Source organism: Eptatretus burgeri, chromosome 8 (assembly GCF_056783735.1).
Source record: "Eptatretus burgeri isolate ZD-2024b chromosome 8, Ebu_testis_v1, whole genome shotgun sequence".
NCBI lineage: Eukaryota > Metazoa > Chordata > Myxini > Myxiniformes > Myxinidae > Eptatretus > Eptatretus burgeri.
In genome coordinates, this window is record NC_140968.1 from 24,851,235 (window position 1) to 24,876,948 (window position 25,714).

General features: G+C 43.0%; 1 protein-coding gene across 4 annotated transcripts in view; it reads right to left on the reverse strand.

Annotated features, from left to right (window-relative positions):
- The window catches only part of TTF1 (transcription termination factor 1), a 57,254-nt gene that overhangs the window by 19,272 nt on the left and 12,268 nt on the right, over positions 1 to 25,714 (reverse strand). For all 4 annotated transcript variants that reach the window (XM_085891203.1, XM_085891202.1, XM_085891201.1 and 1 more), the window contains 4 exons: positions 23,192 to 23,273; positions 8,269 to 8,399; positions 5,738 to 5,954; positions 3,596 to 3,685 (listed from right to left, as the gene is read on the reverse strand). In XM_085891203.1, the coding sequence (XP_085747329.1) occupies positions 3,596 to 3,685; positions 5,738 to 5,954; positions 8,269 to 8,399; positions 23,192 to 23,273 (520 nt within the window). The remainder of the gene's footprint in view (positions 1 to 3,595; positions 3,686 to 5,737; positions 5,955 to 8,268; positions 8,400 to 23,191; positions 23,274 to 25,714) is intronic.

The window sequence follows — 25,714 nt, forward strand, 5'->3', positions numbered from 1 at the left end:
GCGCATGTCCAGGCCCATCTGCAGTTTGCCAATGACCATCTGGATGATCCAGAGGGGGAATGGGAGAAGTTCATATGGTCGGATGAGACCAAAATAGAGCTTTTTGGTTTAAACTCCACTCGCCATGTTTGGAGGAAGAAGAAGGATGAGTACAACCCCAAGAACACCATCCCAACCGTGAAGCATGGAGGTGGAAACATCATTCTTTGGGGATGCTTTTCTGCAAAGGGGACAGGACGACTGCACCGTATTGAGGGGAGGATGGATGGGGCCATGTATCTTGGCCAACAACCTCCTTCCCTCAACAAGAGCATTGAAGATGGGGCGTGGCTGGGTCTTCCAGCATGACAACGACCCGAAACACACAGCCAGGGCAACTAAGGAGTGGCTCCGTAAGAAGCATCTCAAGGTCCTGGAGTGGCCTAGCCAGTCTCCAGACCTGAACCCAATAGAAAATCTTTGGAGGGAGCTGAAAGTCTGTGTTGCCCAGCGACAGCCCCGAAACCTGAAGGATCTGGAGAAGATCTGTATGGAGGAGTGGGCCAAAATCCCTGCTACAGTCTTTGCAAACCTGGTAAAGAACTACAGGAAACGTCTGATCTCTGTAATTGCAAACAAAGGTTTCTGTAACAAATATTAAGTTCTGTTTTTCTGATGTATCAAATACTTATTTCATGCAATAAAATGCAAATTAATTATTTAAAATTCATACAATGTGATTTTCAGGATTTTTGTTTTAGATTCCGTCTTTCACACTTGAAGTGTACCTATGATAAAAATTACAGACTTCTACGTGCTTTGTAAGTGGGAAAACCTGCAAAATCGGTGGTGTATCAAATACTTGTTTTCCCCACTGTATATGATTGGGTACTTATGCAGAAGATTAGTCGAAAGCCAACCAGACTCAGTGGCATTGTGGTGAGAGCATCTGCTCTGAGCGTGGGAGGTTGGCGGCTCGACTTCGACCCCGGCCGATTCATATTCAAGACTAAAACGACGGTACATGTCTCTTCCCACTTGATGCAGAGCATTTACAGGATAGAGAACGGTGTTTGAGAAGCTCGTACCCCAAGGTGAAGGCTGTGCTTGTCTGACAAGTCCTGTATTGTCCGGTGTCTCCATCTGTATGTGTAAGTGATTCATGAGTGACAGGTCTTCCATGACATTGGAGTCCGAAGAAAAGTACAGGGTGTTCCAAAAAGACCCAGACAACTTTGATTGTTAATATATTTAGAACCAAAATGATACGATACCCTTTGGTCTATATGATAGAGAAACCCCTGAAGTTTTGTGCACATCATCAATACACTTAAATGTGAGCTCAGTTTGTCATGTGCAGGACATTAAGGTGATACACGAGATCCTGCAGGTTTGCCACCTTGGTGCTGTTGACAACATATTTGACAAATCCCCACAGAAAATAAAAGAAAGAAATAAAATCAAAGGGGGGGTTATGTTTGGTGATCATGGGGGCCAGGCGTTTGCTCCATCTCGGTCAATCCCATGACCTGGAAATGTTTCATTCAAGACAGCTCGAACGACTAAGGCCCAATGTGGGAGAGTGCAGTCCTGTTGAAAAATAAATCAGGTTGTAGGTCTTCAATCTTCCAACATGTTCATGAACATGTTAATGTAAATTGTTAAGGTTACTGTATCCTCCGCAAAGAAAAAGACCCACCGAGCAGTCATGGAGAAGGCCACACCATCCATTGACCTTTGGACTGTCACGTAACTGTATCGTGACCACATGGGGGTTTTCAGAGTCCCAGATCCTCACATTGTGCTGGTTGACCTTCCCCGATACATGAAAGTAAGCTTCGTCTGTGAACATGACCTTTTTCAAGGAATCTTTGTCATCCTCTGTGTCTGAGCATTTCCAAGGCAAACACAATGCGTTTGGGGGCATCATTTGGTTTGAGTTCCCACAGAATCTGTACCTTTAAGGCATAAAGCTTCAGTCTTTTATGCACAATCCTATGTACAGTAGTCGTTGGTAGTCCTGGTTCTCTGGATGCACGTTGGATTGATTTTCTGGTACTTTGTTGAAATGATTCATGCATTCTCGTTTAACGTCTGCTGCACTTGTGCTTGTTCAACCGGTACTTTTCTGTTTCTGACAACCTCTAGTCTCCTTAAACCTCTTGTACTGCTCTCTGATACTCATCCACGATGGTAGATTCCTTCCATACCTTGTATGGAAATTATGCTGAACTTGCGTGGCGGATCTCGTCTCAATGAACTATAACTATTTGACGTACTGAGCTTTCCCCAATAGAGTCGCCATTCTCTTTTGCATTAAACCACCAGACCTGAAAATAAAGAAAACTTGATGAGTCTCTGTATCACATAAAACAAAGAGTATCATTGTATAATTTGTGGTACTAAATGTATTAACAACCAAAGTTGTCCAGGTCTTTTTGGAACAACCTGTACAATTAAAAAAAAAAAAGGAAAAAGGTATAAGTCAGGGTACTTGACATTCAGATTGAAGTTTTACCAAAACACCTCTTCACATGATTTTCAGTCTTGTCAAAAGGCCTGACATCATAATCTAGTAACAGAGGGGTCAACCTTGGTTCCTGGATTCTCTCTTCTGAGCTGTCTATCCTGGGCTCAAATGTCAACCCAACCAAAAACGTCCATCCTGGTGTTTCATCGGCAGGGAGAGGCATCAATGTGTGTGCCGTCCCTCAGATGGACATTAAACTGGATGTCACATCTACCAGCATTTGTCAGTTGATGTTAAAGATCCCACAGTGTCCTTCGCAAAGAGTCGGCAAGCTATTGTGGGATTTTCACTTCACCATCACAGAAAGGTCGGTGGTCTCTCTGTCTTCTACCTCCCCTTTCTGGTCTTGCGCCCTCTGCTCATTCTGTGATTTAACCCCCCCATCAGTGTCTGTAGGGCTACCACAGTCCACCATCAACTCTTCTGGTGAAACTACCAAAATCCAGGATCACTGCTCACCTCCACTCATTTGTTCCTCTTTTCTCTCACACATGGAACCAACTTCCTCCATCTGTTCAATGTCATTGTCTCCAGAACTTCAAGATAGCTGTTCATTACCACATCAGGTCATTTCTCAACCATCAAAGAAAATGAACAACTTTTCAGGTTTTAAAGGGTGGATATTTTGGCCACCTGTTAAACCTGATAGTTCAGTGAATTTCCACAACCTCCGTCAATGCTTAATCTTTGTCATCCATTTTTAAAAATATGCTGAGGTGCTTATAATTAAGAATATATTTTTATAAAGGGCAAACTAACAGAAATGACATCAAGATGAAGAGAATATTTCTAAACATAATTAGCTTACTTAGATGTTAGGCACACAGTTACATCTAACAAAGTATCGCCTCAGCTGATAGGTAAACTCATTGTGCCACAAATCTCTGATGAGTGAAAATACAAGTAATGAAAAAGGATCGATTAAAAAATTTTTAAAAATATTTGATTAAAAACCATCCACAACCAAATACAGTTAAAAAAACAATTATATAAAGTAAAATCAAAATGTAGCTCAAGGTAGAAAACTTGCTTTTATATTGAAAGGCAGGTAAGGTCCCTGGATAGGCAGGATAAGTTTATACCCACACAGTGATTAATCTGATCGATGATGCAGGGAAATGCCAACGTTGTTCTGCAGGTGCAATGCGACCAAGAAGCCACGACACAATTTCCACCCTGTACAGTAACGAACACACTGCTGTAAAACCTATCGTCATACTCCAAAGTACTAATTAATATCATCTCATTCTCATGTACGCAGCATCTAGTTGCCAGTTGTATAATTTCTGGGAGCGCCGCGACGCCAACAAACGTATATCAGGACAGGAATTTGTAATACAGCCAGGGTACGAGCACATATTGACCTAATCTTCTTGAAAGGTACCATGGGATCTTTAACATCAAAAAGTGAATGTTAATACATATGACAGCAGCCTCAATGTTCCATTTAAAGGATGGCATACTGTTTAAGACAAAACACTGCTTAAGAGACACCACAATGATAACTCAGGTAAGGCATCAAACCCAAACATTCTGAAGGTGAAGATGTACCGACAAGTTAACACCTCTGCCCACACAATAACCAGTACAGGTATCCTCCACTAATGAATGGGTCAAGAATCTTTATAACCCCTCATTATGCAAAGCTTCATTATGCGGGAGCTCCTTTTCTATTATTTCCTTTGGGGAAAAATTACACTTAGTTTCCTAATCGTAATGTTTTGGTGTAAAAGCAAAGCCACATGTTTGGTACAACGATGGTTTTCATTGCAAGTGACATAATATTATTATTCGCGTAATAGACAGCAACACAATAATAAAGTTAATTTAGTTGTAACGCTTAGCAAAACAATCGTGAGTCCAAGTTTGGGGTGGGAGATGGTCATTTTTAACCTTCATTCTGAAAAGTTAATTTCCAAGCTTTCTGAAATGTTAATCCCCCCATCCCCCCAAACCCATTGAAAAGTTAATTGGTGGAAAAACGTATGTAGTATGTATTTATCATCGCCAAAGAAGCGAAATTTCACAATCACCATGACAGTGTGACTCTCCTTCGTTGATGTGAATGAAGACCTTCATTAAGCGATGAATAGTCCCAAATGAAACCATTCATTGTAATGAACCTTCGTTATGCGAACCTTCGTTAAGCGGGGAATACTTGCATAATAAATTGTGTTGGTGTTTATACATGTTGGTTTTAAGATCGTTTTAAATTACGAGAAGCACCTGCACCCTTCAGGGGCGCCCAGGGGAGGAGTATTTTATTATCCTCATTCAAACACGTGTAATTCAAAATACCTCTGCGTAATTAAAAACACCTCACTGCACTGGAAAACCTGGTGACAGGAATATTGTACTGTAATGGGTGTAATGGGTGGAGCGGTGCGATATGATATACATTTACCATAACTGTAGGAGTAGCACAACACAGGTCCGTGAATTATAGCAAGGATTTGCAATTATTTTTCTAATCTTTTCTAAGCGATGTCTGATAGGACAATGGCTCGGTCTCAGCATGCCTGCGTCCATCCCTGCCTGTGTCAACAGTTGTCCTATAGGGGGATACCACTAATCAAGCCCAATCTGCAAACAGCATGATATAACTGAGTAAGGTGAAGATAGATGGGCTGGTTTCAATTTAAATCAAAACAAAAACTCTTCCTCCTGCATCATCTTCTTCACTTATAATAATGGTGAGTCATTCAATCCTGTTTCTCATTTGGATTAGATTCAGAAAACACTTGTGATATTCAATACTTTTTTCTTTCAACATTTCCATTTGATTCATAGAACAGTAATATATCGCCCTATCAAACAGTACATCTCATTATACACCAACTTTCGCTATACTTGCAACACATGAGAAAAGAATAGGAAAGAAGTAGCTGATATTTCAATAATTAATTTTAACGATTTTTAAAGGATGAAAGTTAATTTTTCGCCGGGGACCCCTTATAGTAAGTATAGTATGATACAAGCAAACAAAAATTCCCGCTCACATCCAAGAGCACCTGATAATAGTATATTCCTGACATTTAGGAGGATGACCTTTCAGATAAATACCGAGTATTATATTTACTCTTAAAGCCAGAAAACCCAGAAAGCTAATTTTAACGAAGACAACAGTGGATGGGTAGTTATAGACAAAAAGACAAACAAAAGCATTAAAGACGTGTGAACACATTGATTAAGTATAAGATAGTAGGAACTAAGCAAAGCTCGCTGTACCACTTATGCCGGCACTGATCGTTGTTCCGCGTTTGCACAATGAAAGCGATGTTGGTCCAGGGGACATTGGGAGGGCACAGTTCACGAAACGGGAGAGTGGGGAGCGTGTGCATCTTCTCCTCATATCCTCCTTCCTCTTGTGGTTGCAAAATGTAAGCCTTCATAGCATTTATCAGCTGATGTGTTTCTTCCACACTCCAAATGCCCTTCTTGGAAGCTGTGGGACAAAATTAGTCATTGTATACTTACAGCAGTTTGGTGATGGTGCTTATGACATTCCTTATTTAATTACAACATCTGAAAACTTTGTGTTGAATTTGTTTTAATTACCACCATCATGCCACACAGGTTGGATTCCATAAACAGAAGAACGATCATAGAAAAAGATGTTAAGACAGCTCTCCCTCATCATTAATAGAACACAGAAGATAACACAGAAAAGGGGCTGTTTAAAGGCACTGAAGAATAGCATTACAGAAATTCAAAACAACCGGTTCTACCACAGTACCAAGCTTCGATTTACAATGGTTTCACCAATAAATAAATTTCAAAACATTACACTAAACACTAAGAAAACGAAAAGACAACTTAAAACAAGAGCAAGAATTGCTTTGTAATAAATGTCCCCTACCGATGTGATATTTTCTAAGTCCAAAAAGGGCATAACTGTGAAAAACTTGATGAAATTTCCTGAAACTCAAACTTCTTCTGTAACTTATCATAATTAAGTCATGTATCAAGTTTCAGTTGAACATGTTAAAAGGTATGGGGGAAAAAAAAGTAAAAAAAACACTGGTGGGACGGACAGCAAACATATAGTCCCATCCGGTGAAACCATGTGTGAGTGAGAAGATGGTGTGTAAATTTGTAACCAAGACCATTTACCTTGGTGATGATACCATTATTTAAATTTAATTATTTAATTTCACATTACTTTATTTTCATTTAATGCCATTATTTAATTACAGAGCCAAACCAAACAGTGTGAGACGCTTGATATTTACCAGATGTATCAATAAATAATAAGATGGTATGTAAATTTGAGACCAAGTCCATTTAATTTACATGACAAGCAAAGTAAGAGAACAGCTTGAAGAATGGTTAAGTTGTCCATTCACGACCATTCATGCATTTGAAAAGCCAATCACAACTGTATGTGCTAGAGCGAAGTCAATGGAGCATCATCACAAATCCCCATTCTTCCCACCCGCCTAAAGCAAAAGTTGAAAGATGGCAAAAGGTTCCACCAGGAAACGGCCCAATATGAAGTTTTGAGTTAATTTTTTTTTCCATTTTGACCGCTGTGGCCCAAAGTTCCCACCCCATTGGGGCATGAACCAGGGGTAAAATCCCAAAAATTGTTGCATATTTCATGCATCCCCAATGTTGATTAAATACACAAAGTTGAATTTTTTTAATGTGCCGTAATTGCATTTTTTTGGTATTTGACCTTTTGACCCCACCCAAGTGGACAGAGCCCAAACATTATAATGCTCTTGCACCTTCGTGCCATGTGGTGATCATAACTCCCAACCATTTTGGGGAGAAAATGACGAACGGACAGACAGACGGAGTCGATAACAATATTCCCATGTTTATTTGTTTGTTTTTTTTAAGCGTGGGGATAAAAATTAATATGTATTTATGTCCACCTGCCCATGTTTAAAAAGCCGATCACAATCATATTAATAATTAATACATATCTATGGACCACCTGTCCATGTTTAAAATGGCAGATTGGATGATTGATACGAGTTTTACTGTAAACAAAATCCCATGTACACATGGGAATAAATGGTTATAGTACACATTTTGTAAGTCCCCCACAAAGGTGAGACAACGCTTCCTGTATAGACATTACTTAACGGCTGATCACTGCCCTCATGCGTCTAACCTGGGCTAGAATCTCACCCCAGCCTATAAATTATCATCCTGGTATTTCAAGGGCAGGGTGATTCATCAATGTGTGTGCCGTCACTCAGATGGACGTTAAACTCGGCATCCAGCCCACCAACATTAGCTTGCGGAAGTCAAAGATCCCATGGTGTCCTTCGCAAAGAGTAGATGAGCTATCGACGGCACCATGAACAAATAACAAATCCAGGTACACTCAGTCGAGTATCCTGCTTCAGAATGGTGACCTGTCCGGGATTGTAACCCCAACTAAGAAACTTCCTTGGCAGCTTTAATGTGCCCAACGGCATGAGGAGGATATAGAAACAAACAAAGAGCATTGTATTTTCACATAAAGCTGGATAGAAAATAAGTTAACAACACCGCAATCATATTGATGAACTCTGTGTTTAAAATTTGAATTTCATTTCCCTTTAAAGAAATACATTTTGTGGTTCCTTTCACCAAAGTATTATGCGGTTCAAATATAGTTTCTGCAAATGTATGACAATTGATTTCTCTTGTCCAAAAATGGGCAATTTTTAACCAAAGACAAAAGAATCAGGAAATGGTTTCCAAAATCACCATCACTATGGAAGAGGATGATAGAACTTTTGCAATGTGAAAGCAACACGTACCGAATAATACATTTTTGTGGAGCACAGCCAAGTTCTTGCTGCCACGTTGCATCACTTCACCAATTTGCCTCCAATTGTTACCGTACTGCTGCTGAAGATCCAATAACCGTTTCTTCTCCGATGCAGTGAGACTGGTGGGACAAAAAAATAACTTGCATGGCCCTTTCACAAAAATAAACACATTATTTATTTTCAGCATTTATGGTTTTCTTTTTTCGACAAGACAATGAGAAAAAAAACAGCACCAAGCTCCTCCGTATTACATAATGCAATAGTATGTGGAAGTATCATCACTGTTAATACAAAATACTACCTTTTCTCCAACAACCTCAACTCAGATCACCAATTTGGATCTCACTGCTTTCATACTTTCACTGCTGGGAATCAACTTAACCGAAGAGGTATTTTTTTATGATACATCTCAAAGTAGAACCTCCTTCAAACAGAACATTAGGTGAGCTGGTTTGCTTCTCGTGGTTTGATGGGTTCAAAATTGGCTCAATGGGTTCAGCTCCAGCACTGAAATCGGATTAGCACAGGTTTAAATCCTTCAGCAATGGTAACCCCCAAAATAATTTTACATCAGCTTGGTATTAGCTATCTACGACCCAATAATGATGCAAGGTTACTCCACATGTACGTTGTATCTACAGCTGTTCCTTACACCTCAATAAAAGTTAAGTTTTCCAAACCATATCTGTCGTGTATTTTACCTCCGTCAACAAAGGTGAATGGAAGTTATGTTTTCACCCGTCTGTCTGTGAGCAGGATATCTCAAAAGGTTGTGGACGAACTCAGACGAAAGTTGGTGGACAGGTTGGATGCGTGCCAAGGACGAACTGATTAGATTTTGGTGAATATAATTATCTCTATCTTTTGCACCTGAGAAGGTGGAGAGATAACTCAATCCTCGACTGATTTCGTTTCTGTCAATCCTCGACTGATTTTGCAACTGGACTGTACGGCATCAGCACACGTGTCTTAAAAACCTGCTCTGCTGCTCTTGCACTTCCTCTTTCTGCCCTTTTCACCCTATCATTTGCCCTAGGTCATCTTCCATCTGCTTGGAAATCAGCCAACATTATTGCATTCCTTAAAAAAGGTGCAAAATGGATCCCCTTAACTGCTGACCTATCAGCTTACTTCCATTAATCAGTAATGTCATGGAATTCATCATCACAGTAAATACAAAATACTTCCTTTTGTCCAACAACCTCAACTCAGATCACCAATTTGGATTTGGACCAGGTAACTCCACCTTGAACATGCGATTTCAACTCACCCAACAATGGATGGAAGCCCTCAATGTCAGATATGAGATCAAGGTGGTGTATCGGGACATATCTCAAGCTTTCAAGACAGTCTCTGGCATTCTGCCTTTCTCTCGAAACTAAACTCTCTGCATATGGTATCCAAGGCCAACTCCACACATGGCTTACTGACTATCTCTACTCTCGTAGCCAACATGTGGCTCTTCATGGAATCCTTTAATCTCCTTTCCCTGTTAAGGCTTGAGTGCCCCAAAGTAATGATCTGCGTCTAGTCCTATTCCTGATCTTCATCATAGATCTCTCTGACTTTCTGGAAAACCCCCTTTATTTATTTGCTGATATTACCACCCTTCCAGTGAAACTTCAAAAATCCAGAATCACTGCTCACTTCTAATCATTAGTTCCTCTTTTTTCACACATGTGGAACCAACTTCCAGACCCTCTGCAATCTCATTCTTCCCTTCATGTCTTCAAGACAGCAGTTCACCACCATCTCAGATAACCTCTCATCCAAAACCATGATATTTTGAATGCCCCATTAACCTCATTTCCAAAGCTCACCTCTTTCCAAATTCCCAGTCTTTCCTTCCAAAAGGTTTACTTCTGTATCCATCTTGCTTACCCTGTACCCTTTCCTCATCCCCATTCTTCCTCACATCCCTTATCTTCAAAGTCTCTCATTATTTTCTCCCTCAACTCTGCCGTTATGCATTTTGTCCTCTCCTTCTGGTGTTCAATTTGTTCTGTTGTGTCCTGATGCGTTCTATGACCCATCTCTTCTACGAGCCTCGAATCTGTATAAAATGTCACGTTAAGATGGCTTCCCAACCGAAGTGGAAATTTTATCACCATTCACACAATAGGTAGAGATACAGGCATTGTTACCCTCGCCAAAGGAGAGGGTATTGCTTTTGGGTCCATTTGTTACTTTGCAAAAACTTTTTTTTTGACAAGTTTGTTGATCGCCTCAGTTTATTACCTCTGCCACCATAGGTGAAGGAGGTGACGTTTTCACCCCTTTCTGTCTGTCTGCTTGTGTACAGGATATCTCAAAAAGTTGTGGACGGAGCCGGATGAAATTTTGTTGACAGGTTCGGTGTGTGACAAGGACGAACCGATTAGATTTTGGTGAAGATCTGGATCTAATAATTGTTTTTAAGTGATTCTTCACCATTGAGAGATAGGGCTAAAAATGATATATAGCACGATATCTCAAAAAGTTGTCGACGGATTCGGACGAAACTTGGTGGACAGGTTGGGTGTGTTCAAAGGACGAATTGATTCGATTTTGGTGAAGATCCGAATCCGGATCTGGATATGAGACTTATTTAAATTTTTAAGCGATTCTTCACCATTGAAAGATTGGGCTAAAAACGATATCGTGCTGTACTGTATCGCACGATATCTCAAAAATGTATTGGAACCGATATGTTCTCGTGGATCAGGCATTACATGGCGGAGGTATGCGCTCCACCGAGTGCCCTTCTAGTTTGTTGGCTGCTCTTGGAGCACCCTTATTCTGGACATTTCCATCTGTCTGTCCGCGAAACTTTGGTCAAGCCTAGGGGCTAAACCATTCAACCGATTCCAATGAAATTTGGTAGGTAGGAGCAATATTTCTGGGAATCGTGTGCTTTCGAATATGGGATCCCGGGCCCGAGCAAAGGCATAGCAACGCCCCTTTAAAGTGGTCAAAAAAAATCGAAAAATTGAAGCTTTGAGTTCTGTGCGCAATCTAACTGGCTCCCTTCATGCCAATTTGCAGCCCCAACAAAAAATATTTGGAGGAGGAGATAGGTTTTGGGTGATTACATATCGAACATTTCAGAAACGGTTAATTGCGAATATCTCAAAGAGAAAGAGTCCGATTTTGATGAAATGTGTACAATGTGGCTCACATGTACACAAAAATGAATGGTTGCTATGCACACCTCCATTGCTTAGCAACAGCTAAAATACTTTATCGTACATCGTACACTTATTGTGGACTGTACAAAAAAATCAATACCTCCGAAACTGAACCTCCGAGGGACCTGTTTTTCTTGTGCCCAAGGAGAATGTCTTACAGCATCATACTGAACAATATTCAAATTACGAAAATCTCCGATACATGCATACCCTAACTTTCGCTAATGTGTACTCTGATCATCGCGCCGTGGCCATTCGATTGTCAAAGAATGAAATTGATTGATAGCATGTACATGAATATCGGCGAGTCGCGTCGGCCAGCTTTCCATCTGGAGCAAGCAGCCATGTCGCCTACCGGCTTGTTTGTGTTTGTCTGTCTGTCTGTCTGTCTGTCTGTCTGTCTGTCTGTCTGTCTGTCTGTCTGTCTGTCTGTCTGTCTGTCTGTCTGTCTGTCTGTCTGTCTGTCTGTCTGTCTGTCTGTCTGTCTGTCTGTCTGTCTGTCTGTCTGTCTGTCCGCCTCCAGCCCAAACTGCTCAACCGATCGTTTTGAAATTTTCAGAGATTAATGTCACCCACCCTGCGATGGTCCCGCATTGAAGTTTCGTAAAATTTGGTCGACCAAAAAAGGTCTACATAGGCCAATTTGAGCCAAATTTTCTAAAATCCTCAGATTTCATCCGATTGACCTAAAATTTGAACAGGATTTGCATATCAGGTCAGTGAATTGAACCACCAATTACTTTTGAGGTTATCATCGGTCAAAAGGTCACATAGGCCATAACATCAACCCAATCATTTTTTAAAGTTTCTAAAATTGTCAATTTTCATCTAATTGACTTGAAATTTGAAGAATTTGCATTTCAAGTCACCAAATTCAACCACCTATTAATTTTGAGGTCAACATAGACCAAAACGTCAACATGGGCCCAATTTCTAAAATTCTCAATTTTAATCCAATTAACTTGAAATTTGAGGAGCATTTGCCTATCAGGTCACTGAATTTAACCACCAATTAATGCTGAGGTAAACATAGGCCAAAAGGCCAATTTGGGCCTAATTTTCTAAATCCTCAATTTTCATCCGATTGACTTGAAATTTGAAGAGCATTTGCATATCAGGTCACCATATTCAACAACCTATGAATTTTGAGATAAACATAGGCAAAAATTTCTAAAATTGATAGACGGTCAAAACATTAAACATATATATATATATATATATATATATATATATATATATATATATATATAAATAAATTTATATACACAGAAAGATACATCAATCTATATATAAGTTATGAAAGACCCACCCACACCTCTCACCAGTTAATGGAAAGAATAGCCAATCAGCTCTCACCAAATCAACTAAACCCAGGTGGCTAGGATTATATTGTTACGGCTGTGGAAATTCGCAGAACACCATAAAGGTCCTTAGTTCAGTTAGATCGATAAGTCTGTGTTCAGTTAGATTTCCCAACCGTTGTTTAATGGGAATTATTCATGTCACAGGGTTGTGATCTTTGAGATAGCCGTTTTTCTTTCACTATCGTTATTTTGGGACCACCACCACCAACATTGCTCTCAAACAACTGCTTCAGACCCACCGTCATTCCACCACCACAACCACACGTGCCTCTCAACAAACCACGCCATCCTGATCACCTTAACCCGAACCCTCATAACCACACCACCGCGTTTCCACCTCGGCACACGGTTGCTAGAGGCCTGGCCTTCGTCGAGCGAAAGCAGGCAGCCCCCGTCCCCCCCTCCCCCGGACGAATGGCGTCACCAAGGTGAATTCCACCCGGCGTGTGGAAGAAGACAACCACAGCAGCGAGGGGGCGCCCCCGATTTGGCCGGAAAAGGCTTCGTTCGGGAAGGTTCCTGCATGCTCTGGAAGATTCCCGCATGTTCTGGAAGGAGGGCGGGGCGAGAGTGGAGGGCGGAGCGTGGGTAATAAAAAGGACGCACGGAGCGTGTTCGTTCTCTGCCTCTGCCTCTGTCTCTCTGTCTCTCTGTCTCTCTGTCTCTCTGTCTCTCTGTCTCTCTGTCTCTCTGTCTCTCTGTCTCTCTGTCTCTCTGTCTCTCTCTCTCTGTGTGGTTGCTGGAGTTGTCGCGGCCGCTGGATGCCGCGGAAGGACCTGGGCTGCTTCTGCCGGAGCTGAGTGAAGATCAGGGCTAGTATCCGAGTGGGGAGCTGGGAGCAGCCAGTCGGCAGAGGTCCGGGCATCACGAAAGATCGCGGGCGGGAAGCGCAGCCCTGCTGTGTCACGCAAACCGCGCGGTCGTGTGGAGAGGGCCGGAGAGAGCTCGCCGGCCGCTGAACAGGGCCTGGGCTCAACCGTGGCTACGCTAGCCGCCGTGGGGAAGGAGCATCGCGGGTCGCCCAAGCCAGTGACCACGAGGGTGCAGGTAACCTGCAACGGTCTCGTGGGACTCGTTCGGTCTGCCATGTCCCACGCCATAAAGACCCAAGAGGTCCAGTCTGACCCCATTGCCTTTGATGGGGTTTTTCCTACTTTTCTTTGAACGAATGTTGTGGCGCCGTGTCTTGCGAAGTAAAACTGTGTAAGTGACCCCATTGATAATTGCTTATAGTCGGTTGTAGTGTTTTTACCTTGCCCGTGTCTTGTCCATTTCACCTATTTGTTGCTTGACTGTATACGTGTGCTGTAAAACAGATGTGCTTATTTAAATGTACCCCGTTCATCGTGTCGTTTTCCCCCATTGAATCGCTGTATTGTTTTTCGGAATACTAGTTGGTTTTTGAATACCGATAAATACAATCGGGTCCGGCGAGGTCTGGCGATAATACCCGCTCGGTTATCCCAGAACGGAACGGACCGCTTAAGCGGTTCGTGTCCAAGCAGGCCTTCGCCGAGGTACGGTCCCTTGATAGGTAACCCGCGCGGGAACTTAGGTATATCGATATTCGGCGATTGACCCTATTTCGCGCGGGTGGAATACGGACTGGGCCGTGGTGGGATTAAAAACCCACCCGTGACTGGTTTCTGGCGTTGTTCCAGAAAGTTACGACTGAATTGTCCGTTCGGTGGGCGAGCGGCCGTTATTAGTTAACGCGGTCACTCGCACGCCGGGCGGGCGTAGATTCGTAACAATATAAATAACTGTCACCTCCCACACTCCTCCAGCCGAAGAAGCTGCATAAAGCAACCCAAGAAGGCCTACATAAGGCAAACGCTTGGCTGTTTCGAACCCTTCCCAGAGTTCCTCCACAACTATAAAGACGTTCACACACAGTACACACATGAGAATCCAATCCCAATGCGACACACCCTCAGCTACCGGACCAGTTTCATCGCTTATTGGCAAATCATCAGCGATAGCACAGGCAGCAATGCATACCAATGAGGCTCCCAAGCATGTACAACGTGCAAACATCAAAATCAGTCAATATTTAAATAAAGACCCACCCACATCTCTCACCTGTGAATGGAGGGAATAGCCAATCAGCTCTCAACTCATCAACTCAACTCAGGTGGTTCGGATTATATAAATAAACGACACCTCCCACAATCTTCTAGCCAAAGAAGCTGCATAAAGCAACTCAAGAAGGCCTACGCAAGGGCAGTGATTTGCTGTTTTGAACCCTTCCCAGAGTTCCTCCACAACTATAAAGATGTTCACACATAGTGCACACATGAGAATCCCAATGCGACACACCGCCTCAGCGCTATCGCAGATGATTCGCCAATAAGCGATGAAACTGGTCCGGTAGCTGAGTACTGTGTTGGAGGCAACGCTTTGGTGTGGACTGTGTCGCATGGGGATCAGCGGAGTGCTCATCACACTCCACATATTTCGATTTTCCCGCCGAACAAATCACGTGCCTTCTGGTTGAACGGTTTGCATTCGCAGGAACAATCGTCTGGGTGGCAGATGGATGGTTATTCTGTGCGGATTATGTGGTTTTCCTGTGTGAGACATAATCCGCGGAAATGCTCACCATCACAGTCAGGAAGTGCGTTTGATATATAAACAATGAATGCGGTCACCATTGGTTAGATATTTATCAGTGTGCCAACCTGATGAGGGCAGATTAGCCAGAAATCTGGATCGGTGGCTAAGTCTGATGTTTAACTGATGATGATCATATAATCTTTGTCTCTGGTAAAATCACGAGGCCTCGGCCTCTGTGTTGGAGGCGACGCTTTGGTGTGGACTGTGTCCAATGGGGATCGGCAGAGTGCTCGTCACACTCCACGTTTCGATTTTCCCACCGATCAAATCACGTGCCTTCTGGTTGAATTGTTTGCACTAGCAGGAACAATCGTCTGGGTGGCAGACGAATGGTTTTACTGTGCGGATGATGCGGTTTTACCATGTGAGACATAATCTGCGGCGATGCTCACGATAACAGTCAGAAGGTGCATCTGGTGTGTGTGTGTGTGTGTGTGTGTGTGTGTGTGTGTGTGTGTGTGTGTGTGTGTGTGTGTGTGTGTGTGTGTGTGTGTGTGTGTACGTACATACATACATACATACATATACATACAGAAAAGTTGTGGACATGTTTTGACAAAATAAGGTGGATGAGTTGGTAAGGCGACAAGAGGCGGATTAGATTTTGGTTCAGATCCAGCCCATCAGTGGGATACAAAACATGAACTGTACCACCTGGCAGAGGGATGCACTCGACTAAGTGCCATTCTACTTTGTGCTGATTTGCCAAGTGTCGCTCCAAGCGTGATTTTTCGTTTGTTCGTTTGCTTGTCTGTCCGCTCGCCTCCAGGCCAAACCACTCAAAAATTACGAGTTGGGGTAATACTTGGGATTTATTGGTGCAATGGAGGTAACACGTTGCAGCAATAAATCCCTAGTATTGTTACGAATCTGGCAGCCATGAGCACACAACAGCCAGAGTCCTTATAGATCAGTTATACCGGCGAGTATGCGTTTCTAGTTCGGGTCCCGTCCCTTGTCTAATGGGAATTAATTGTACGTGCGCTGCGGAGTTATTTTATAGTTAGGATTTTACGTCCCAACCAACGATCCCGCAACAACTCTCTGCTTTCGGCATTGTCTGCGCTCTTTGCTCGCCGGCGAGCGAGCGCGTGCGTGGGCGGAGTTTAACATGGGCATGGCGTCCCTCTTTGGCCAATCGGCAAGGAGCGGGCTCTCATCCGCCCCGTCCCCCACTCAACACCATTACACACGTGGTCGGAGGTGAGGAGGTAGGCGGAGATACAAACGCCTCCAATCGGGACTCCACCCAGAAGGGTGGAAGTTGCCCCGCCTACCGTGGGCCTGTCCAATGGGAGACGGCCAATGAATCGCGCGATGGGTCCGACCAATCAGGAGGCGAGTGGCCAGGAGAAGAAGGCCTTCCCTCCTAAGGAGGAAGAGTGCAGTGGTCGGGACCAGCGTGGAGAGACAGAGATCATGGCGTTTGTCAAGCAGCCGGTCATCATGTGCGAGACATTTCTTGTGGGAAAAGACATTTCAATTCAGACATTTCCAACCTGGCATCCAAAGCCAATGAGTGGTTGTCGACAAGAGTGCTTCTGTCTGGGTCTGCGGCGGACTGCATCCCGCGCTTCAGAGGTGTCTCGTCTGGCGCATTACAGCGAGCGGTCGACCATCTCATCAAGGGAGACCACCTCGTCTCGCCTCCTCTGGGTTCGGCTCCCCTGGTCCTTGCTTTTGGCGACTGGAGCTCCAGGAAGGTGTGGACGTCGAGTCACGTGCTCGCGGACAGGGAGCCAGCCGTTCTGACTCCCAGCCGAACTATCCTCCTCGGCTGGAGAGCCGAATAAAAACTCAGCGGGGTCCATTTCTTTTCTTTGGGTGTGCGTGTCTGTGTGCGGGCCTGTCTTGTCAAGTGGAATCGTTAAGTGCCTTGTCCTTTTTTTTGTACATTGCTTATTCGTGATAACTCTGCTCTGTGTTCCCCTCCCCGATTATTGTGATAAGTAAATATCCCTTTTGTTGAATGTACCAGCCCGTTCTTTGTCATTTCTATCATTGGTTTGCCGCGCTGCAAACGGGGAATTAGGAGGCCTCATTGCTGCCGTAATCGTGCAATCGGCCGGCAGGGTACTGGTACTCTCCGCTCGGGGTATGACTCGGATCCGGCTCGGTAACGGTCCGGATCGCGCAGATCCTGCTGAGGGTGAATTTCCCCGGTAGTTTGGACAACGTGGGTATTTAGGTACATTGAAATTGGCAATTGACCCTATCCCACGTGGTCGACCTTTAGCGATCTTCGGTCTGATAAGGGACCCATGACCTTTCGGATTTATCTGAAAGGTACGACCTAAATTCCAGGTGTTCGGTGGAGTCGACTACTGCTCCCTCTAGCGGTCGTGCTCGCCACCGAGACCCGGCATCACAACAGTATTACCCCAACTCAAAACAAACATAAAGGAGAGAAAGATCTAAATTGGTGTTCAAAGCATGAAGACACCATAGTCTTGATGCCAAACAGCCATTTCAGGGCAAAGTGTGCTTTAGCGTCATTATGAAGTTTTTTGGTTGATTCATCATCTCTGAGCTATCCTGAATCAGAATCAGCCGGGTGCTAGACTCGCACCCTTGAGGAATTTTTTTAAGAGGCGAAAAACAAAATGGCCACCACCGACTTTCGATAAGTTCCGTTTTGGGCAATATCTTCACTTCTAATGCACTTACACACACAATTTTGGTGTCTACTACTACGTTTCATGAGACAGACAAGGTAAACGTTGATGATTCTCTCAAGATTGGACAACAACTGATGGCGGAATTTGAATCCGGATGGCTAACAAGCTTCAACAAGACACTAACCAAGAAAGTGACCCTGATGACTTCGACCAAAAAGAGCATCAAGCTGGATGGAAGGCCAGTATACGATACCGAATTGATCTACACCCGAGTCATATGTCTCCAACAATACAGGGACATTGATATCAAGGATGTCATTTATGAACTGTCCCCTGTCCAGCCTCCTTGTTTGATGAGAGCGGTGCGATGCAGGTTCAGTCGAAAGCAATCCTGAAGACGAAACTTCAAGTTGAGCAATCAAGTCAAATCCAAGGTGTTCCAGATGCTGTCATCGATGGATGCGCCATGTTATGGACTGCACATTGGCCCACAAATGGTACAGTTGAGGATTATGTGATCAACTTCATGGGAACCATCAAATACCACCTGGAGTGTTGTGACATACATCTGATTTTCGACAGGTACATCAAAAATCAGCACGAAACAAATGACGAGATCCAGTCGCGCAGGTCATGATTCAAGTCGAAAACATCAACGCAACTTACACACAACACTTCCAGCGCAAACAGTGGTCCTAAATGTAGCCTACAACAAAGTACAACTGATCGATTTGATCTGTCAGTATCTGATGACCCACATTGTAGACAACCAGACCAAACTGTTGATCACCAGAAAAGATCCTACACCAGTACAAGTATGGAACAACTCCACTCTCCAGAGACAGGATCTGAAAACACACCATGAAGAAGCAGATGTCATCATCATCCATCACTTAGTTAGAATTGTGTCAGGTGTCAGTGGTGACTCGCACATCAAAGTGGTCTGCGACGATACAGAAGTCTTTGTCCTGTGATTCATTTCTACCTCGAGGAAAAGATGACTGTGGATGTCAGCATGGAGAGTCCGTGTGCTGGGAGGGCGAACGTAGACATTCGCCAAACAGCACTGACACACAAAAGCATCGCCAAATATCTGCCTGCTGTACATGCTCTGACCGGATGCGATACTGTGTCATATTTGTTTGGCATTTGAAAGGCCACAGCGCTGAAGGTACAAATGGGTGGACATCATCCCACCTTACTTGGTCAGCTGGAAGCAGACAAGGAAAAGATGATATCTGAGGCAACTACCCTCAATGCTGCCTGTTATGGTTCCAAAGTCGAAGGTGATATGTCCACACACCGGTATCAGTTGTGGAGGTCTAAGATGGCAAACTCCAAGAATACATCTGCTCCGAAATTGAAGTCGTTGCCCCCATCGCATGATGCCTTTGGCTCAACAAGTCAGTATATGGAAATCGGCCACTCAGTCAGACCCTCCGAACTTGGATCCCATCAAGTATGGATAGCAAGAAGGTGAGGATGGTGCGACGTTGTGTCCAACCACACTTCCACCTGATGTGTGTCTGCTGCACCAGTCACCATTCTGCAGCTGATCAAGTGTGGATGCTCCACCAGCCGGCCATGTTCCACCGAGAGGTGTGGTTGTGTGGCAGCACAGATGTCATGTTCGATGTTTTGCAGTTGTAATGCTGGATCAGACTGTTGTAACGAACAGACAAGGGCAGTAGCTGCTAATCACGACAACGATGACAAAGATTAAACACAAGCCGGTAGGCGACAAGGGATTCGCTAGGATCGAGGCGGTGGATACTATGCTTTTCATCCTGACCGATCCACCGTCGAAGATTCATTGCCAAGACGTATTGGTTCACATACAATTGTTCCTCTGCCTGGCAAGATTTTTCCTATTGCGTATTTTGCCAACTGGCACTCCTCATGAAAAATGACGGTAAATAGACACCCTATTTTTGAAGGACTACCATTTGAAAAATAATCAATTTGCTGGTTTGTGCTGTGGAGCCTCACGTTGCGCGCGCGCGCACGCATGCACACACACACACACACACACCGATAAACTTCTCTCAATGCTCTTGTTTGACCACACCTCCTGAGCAACACAATATATTTCATAAACCATGCCCACTTTCCATAAGCCACGCCCACATTACATAAGCCACGCCCACTTTCCTACACCACTCCCACTTTTCATCAACCACGTTCACTTTCCCGAAGCTCCGCCCACTTTCCTAAGCCCTCATAAAAAATGACGGTAAATAGACACCCTATTTTTGAAAGACTACCATTTAAAAAATAAAACCTCAATAAAAATTGGCTCGAGTAAAATTTTCTAAATATCTCGAAGTGTTTAATTCCGAAGTCTCGTTTCTCTACATTCAAAACTGAAGGACAAGTATTGAAAATACTGTATGCGGTTTTTCGGCCGCTGCACAGCAACGGGTGGTTGCTAGGCAACGAAATTCAAATGCGCACATTCCCAACAAATACTGCACATGTTGGAAAAGTTTCATCGATTTCGTTAGGATCGAAGCGCTGGATACGATGCTTTTCATTCTGACCGATCCACCGACGAAGATTCATTGCCAAGACGTATTGGTTCACATACAATTGTTCCTCCGCCTGGAAAGATTTTTTCCTATTGCGTATTTTGCCAACTGGCACTCATAAAAAATGATGGTAAATAGACACCCTATTTTTGAAGGAGTACCATTTGAAAAATAATTGGTTTGCTGGTTTGTGCTGTGGAGCCTTGTGTTGCGCACACGCGCACGCACGCACGCACGCACACGGAAAACCCGATAAACTTCTCAATGCTCTTGTTTGACCACACCTCCTGAGCCACACAATATTTTTCATAAGCCACGCCCACTTTAAATAATAAATAATTGGAGGTGGTGTGTGGGTCGTGGAATAGTTTTCGGGAAATAAATAAATAATTGAAGGTAGTGTGTGGATCGTGGAATCGTTTACGGAACATAAATAAATAATTGGAGGCGGAGTGTGGGTCGTGGAATTGTTTACGGTAAATAAATAAATAATTAAAGGCGGTGTGTGGATCGTGGAATCGTTTACGGTAAATAAATAAATAAATAAATAAGGTGGTGTGTGGGTGGGGAATCATTTTCGCAAAATAAATACATAATTAAAGGTGGTGTGTGGGTCGTGGAATCGTTTACGGTAAATAAATAAACAATTGGAGGTGGTGTGTGGGTAGGGAATAGTTTACGGTAAATAAATAAATAATTGGAGGTAGTGTGTGGGTTGTGGAATCGTTTTCGGTAAATAAATAAATGAATAATTAAAGGTGGTGTGTGGGTCGTGGAATAGTTTATGGTAAATAAATAAATAAACAAGGTGGTGTGTGGGTCGTGGCATCGTTTATGGTAAATAAATAAATAATTGGAGGCGGTGCGTGGTTCGTGGAATCGTTTTCGGTAAATAAATAAATAATTGGAGGTGGTGTGTGGGTGGGGAATCGTTTACGGCAAATAAGTTAATAATAGGAGGTGGTGTGTGGCTGGGGAATAGTTTTCGGTAAATAAATAAATAATTGGAGGTGGTGTGTCAGGAGGAGAATCCAAAATGGTAAATAAATATTTGGAGGTGGTGTGTGGGTGGTAGAATCGTTTTTGGTAAATAAATAAATAATCAAAGGTGGTGTGTGGATCGTGGAATAGTTTCCAGAAAATAAATAAATAATTGGAGGTGGTGTGTGGGTGAGGAATCGTGTTCGGTAAATAAATAAATTATCGGTTTGCTGGTTTGTGCTGTGGAGCCTCACGTTGCAGACACACACACACACACACACACACACACACACACACACACACACACACACACACACACACACACACAAAACCTGATAAACTTCTCTCAATGCTCTTGTTTGACCACACCTCCTGAGCCACAATATTTTTCATAAGCCATGCCCACTTTCCATAAGCCACGCCCACTTTCCTACGCCACACTCGCTTTCCTACACCATGCCCACTTTCCTACACCACTCCCACTTTTCATCAACCACATCCACTTCCCTAAGCTCCGCCCACTTTCCTGAGCCCCTCATAAAAATGACGGTGAATAGACACCCGATTTTTGAAGGACTACCATTTGAAAAATAAAACCTCAATCAAAAATCGGCTGGAGTAAAATTTTCTAAATATCTCGAAGTGTTTAATTCCGAAGTCTCGCTTCTCTACATTCAAAACTGAAGGACAAGTATTGAAAATACTGTACGCGGTTTTTCGGCCACTGCACAGCAACGGGTGGTTGCTTAGCAACAAACTTCAAACGCGCACATTCCCAACAAATACTGCACATGTTGGAAAAGTTTCATCGAAATTGGTTCGCTGGTTTGTGCTGTGGAGCCTCGCGTTACGCGCGCACGCACGCACGCACGCACGCAAGCACGCACGCACGCACGCACATCTTGTATATATAGCAAATCAAATAATGTAGAACATTGCATCCTCAACAAAGTTAATATTTGTTTGCCTAAAAATAAAAGGTAATTTCAAAATCATATACATGTACATACTTGCTTTAAGACATAACCCAAAGTCATAGTCAACTATCCACATGTATCCGGATATATTTGTGTAAAAATCGTATTCCAATATAATCATCAATTCATTGCAAGTAAGTTACTTCAGCTGTCATTGACTATTATTGTACATAGTATTAATATTTGAGGGTTCATCAAATTCAATTTCTTACGCGAAGTGATCAGTGGAACTGCAAAATAGCCATTTTTCATATTAAAATGGTGGCCATCTTGAAAATATGAGACAGGTCTTATATATACACCTTCAATTGTATCATTATCAGATTCCTTGATCATGAAAACATAGTAGTAGACACCAAAATTGTGTTTGTAAGTGCATTAGAAGTGAAGATATAGCCAAAACAGAATTTATCGAAAGTCGGTGCCGGCCATTTTGTTTTTCGCCTCTAAAAAAAATTCCTCAAGGGTGCGAGTCTGGCACCCGGCTGATTTTGATTCAGGATAGCTCAGAGATTATGAATCAACCAAAAAAAAATTCATACTGATGCCACAACATGCTTTTTCACATTTCCGCTGGACTACCAGTATCTGAAGCAAGGTTCCCTGCAGATGCTGAGCAGAATGGTTTGTGTTTGCAAAGCAAACAGGTGAATGGTTTACCTGCCAGACTTCAGATCGATACCTTCATACATTATAGTAGCTCGATGGAGTAGCTGGTCATGCAGTCGGAGCAAATCCTGCCCTGACAAACAAAACGCCATCTTATTAACCCTGCAATAGTGCACTTATCATCACAATACTTCAAGAGTAATTGAAAAAAAAAAATTACAAACAAAACAAAAACAGTGGAGATTCACGAATGTGACATTTATGTGAGACTGGCAAATACCACCCGTCGCTTCACTGACGGTAATACTAATGGGGGGGGGGGAGAAAAAGAGGGGGGTGGGTGAGAGAATGGGGAGAATGAAGAGGTGGAGGGGAAAGCAGAAAGGAAGGAAGGAAAGCGAGGGGTGGTGGGGGAAGGGAAGACAGTGTGAGGTGAGAGGAAGGGAAAACAGACGTGCAGTGGAGCATTAATTACGATTCATACCGTCTCATCAAAATGATTCTGTATTGAATAGCAGTGAAGCTTGAAACAAAATCATGTCTGAAATCCATTTTTTACCACTCATACGATAAACACGGTCCGGAGATAAACTCCTGTCTGGAGAAGTCCAGAGACAAACACCACCGGGACGCGTCTGGAGCCAAGCTGGCCGGAGACAAACAATGTCCAGATACAGTATATCCATGGACAGACAGACAGACAGACAGAGACAGAGAGATGTGGGGGTAGGGGAGTTATCAGAGAGAATGTTATGTTTTATGAACAACACACACACACACACACACACACACACACACACACACACACACACACACACACACACACACACACACACACACACACACACACACACACACACACACACACACACACACACACACACACACACACACACACACACAGCAATTTTTCAGGAATTGGTAGGTTAGAGTCAGTGTGATTACCAACTACAGTACTTACTGTATACAACCCAGAAACCTTGAGTAGCTTTCACCAAAAAACAACGTTGCATTTATATAGACGTTTCAGGGAGATGATCACAAACATTAATCTTTATAAACAGCTGTGTGTGGATAGGTGGGAAAAAATTTGGCTCAGTAATTTAGAAAACACGTCAATACAGCAAACGGCTCGGAAATCGGGTGTTATTGCACGAACCACTCGCTCAGGGTGACAGAGCGAGAACGTCCACCAACTAATAGAGAGAACGTCCACCAACTTTAAAGTCCACCAACTAACAACAGCAGATGGGACACCCATTTAATGATCGTACACACCCTGTCTGAGAAAGCCAAAGATGACAGTTTATAGCTGGGCTGAGAGTCAAACCCAGGTTAGACAGCTTAAAGACGATTGTGCATATCTCTATACCATCCTGCCACCCATCTTCATCAGCCAACCTTGCTGCTTATATATGGCGCGAGCAAAAATCACTTCCGCTTCACTGCGAGGATCAGTGTTGGATGCGTTGGTTTCAACCTCCACTTAAAATGAGTGATACGAAACATTTTCAAAATATCGAAGTATTCTCACTCAGATTTAAACATTACCATAAGATGTAATGCATATTGTTAAGTTGTTTAAATTTTATTGATACAAGATGATTTGTAATACCAGATACCACCAGGTGTTGCTATATGAGACAAATATTGCAATCTTGGAAAGAGAGGATTGGGGTCTTCCCTCTACCCCTTCTCCCACATATGCTATCATGACAGAAACCATATTTAGTTGGGTGCCCTGAGGCAACATGCAAAATTTAGTTGGAATTGGATCATTAATATTTTAGTTTTTGAAGCATATACTGAAGCAATAAACAAACATATTTAAATTCACTTTTATAAGTGACATTATAAGGGTGATTTCAATTTTTTTTTTTAAATAAAAATAAAAAACATCAATCAAACCTGTATTATGCTGTTATTTGCACACTTGTGTGATTCTTAAAGTATGTATTAATCAAAGGTTTCGTTAAAAAAAAAAATCTTCTTCATAAACAGCACATTCTTACTGATTTCTATTTGACTTGGTCATCTGCTCTTATTGCAATCACATACATTCCGTTTCATCTCAGCTTTAAGTATTTCAAGGAATGCTTTGGCTGAAAAGAGCAGCATGAGGTTTAAGTGGGAGGTGGGGTGGGGGGGGGGTCGGAGGAGGACACCACATATTCGTTTAATCATGAGCTCACCTCACCGCTGCAGAGGCATGGCATCTTTGACCATGCCTGCTTTCTCTGGGATTGTGGGTGATGGTGGATCAGGGGTCGTAGGGGGAATGGGGGAATAGTATGTGGTGCTGGGAGGGATGGTGGTGGAGGTCCGCCAAATATATGTTGTGCTCTGTCTGACTTCTGATTTACAGTATATATTCAGAACCCAACACATATAAATAAAAAAGGAACTGAGCACAAATTTATATTTATTTTAAATTATCAGTTAGAGCTGGATGGCAAAGACAAGACAATATCAAAAACTGGATGAGAAAGTTGAAGTCCTAGCCGTACAGAGCATACGTGTCCATAATACACCGCTTCTCTTGGACTTCCGGCCAGGTTTTTACGTCGTATATTT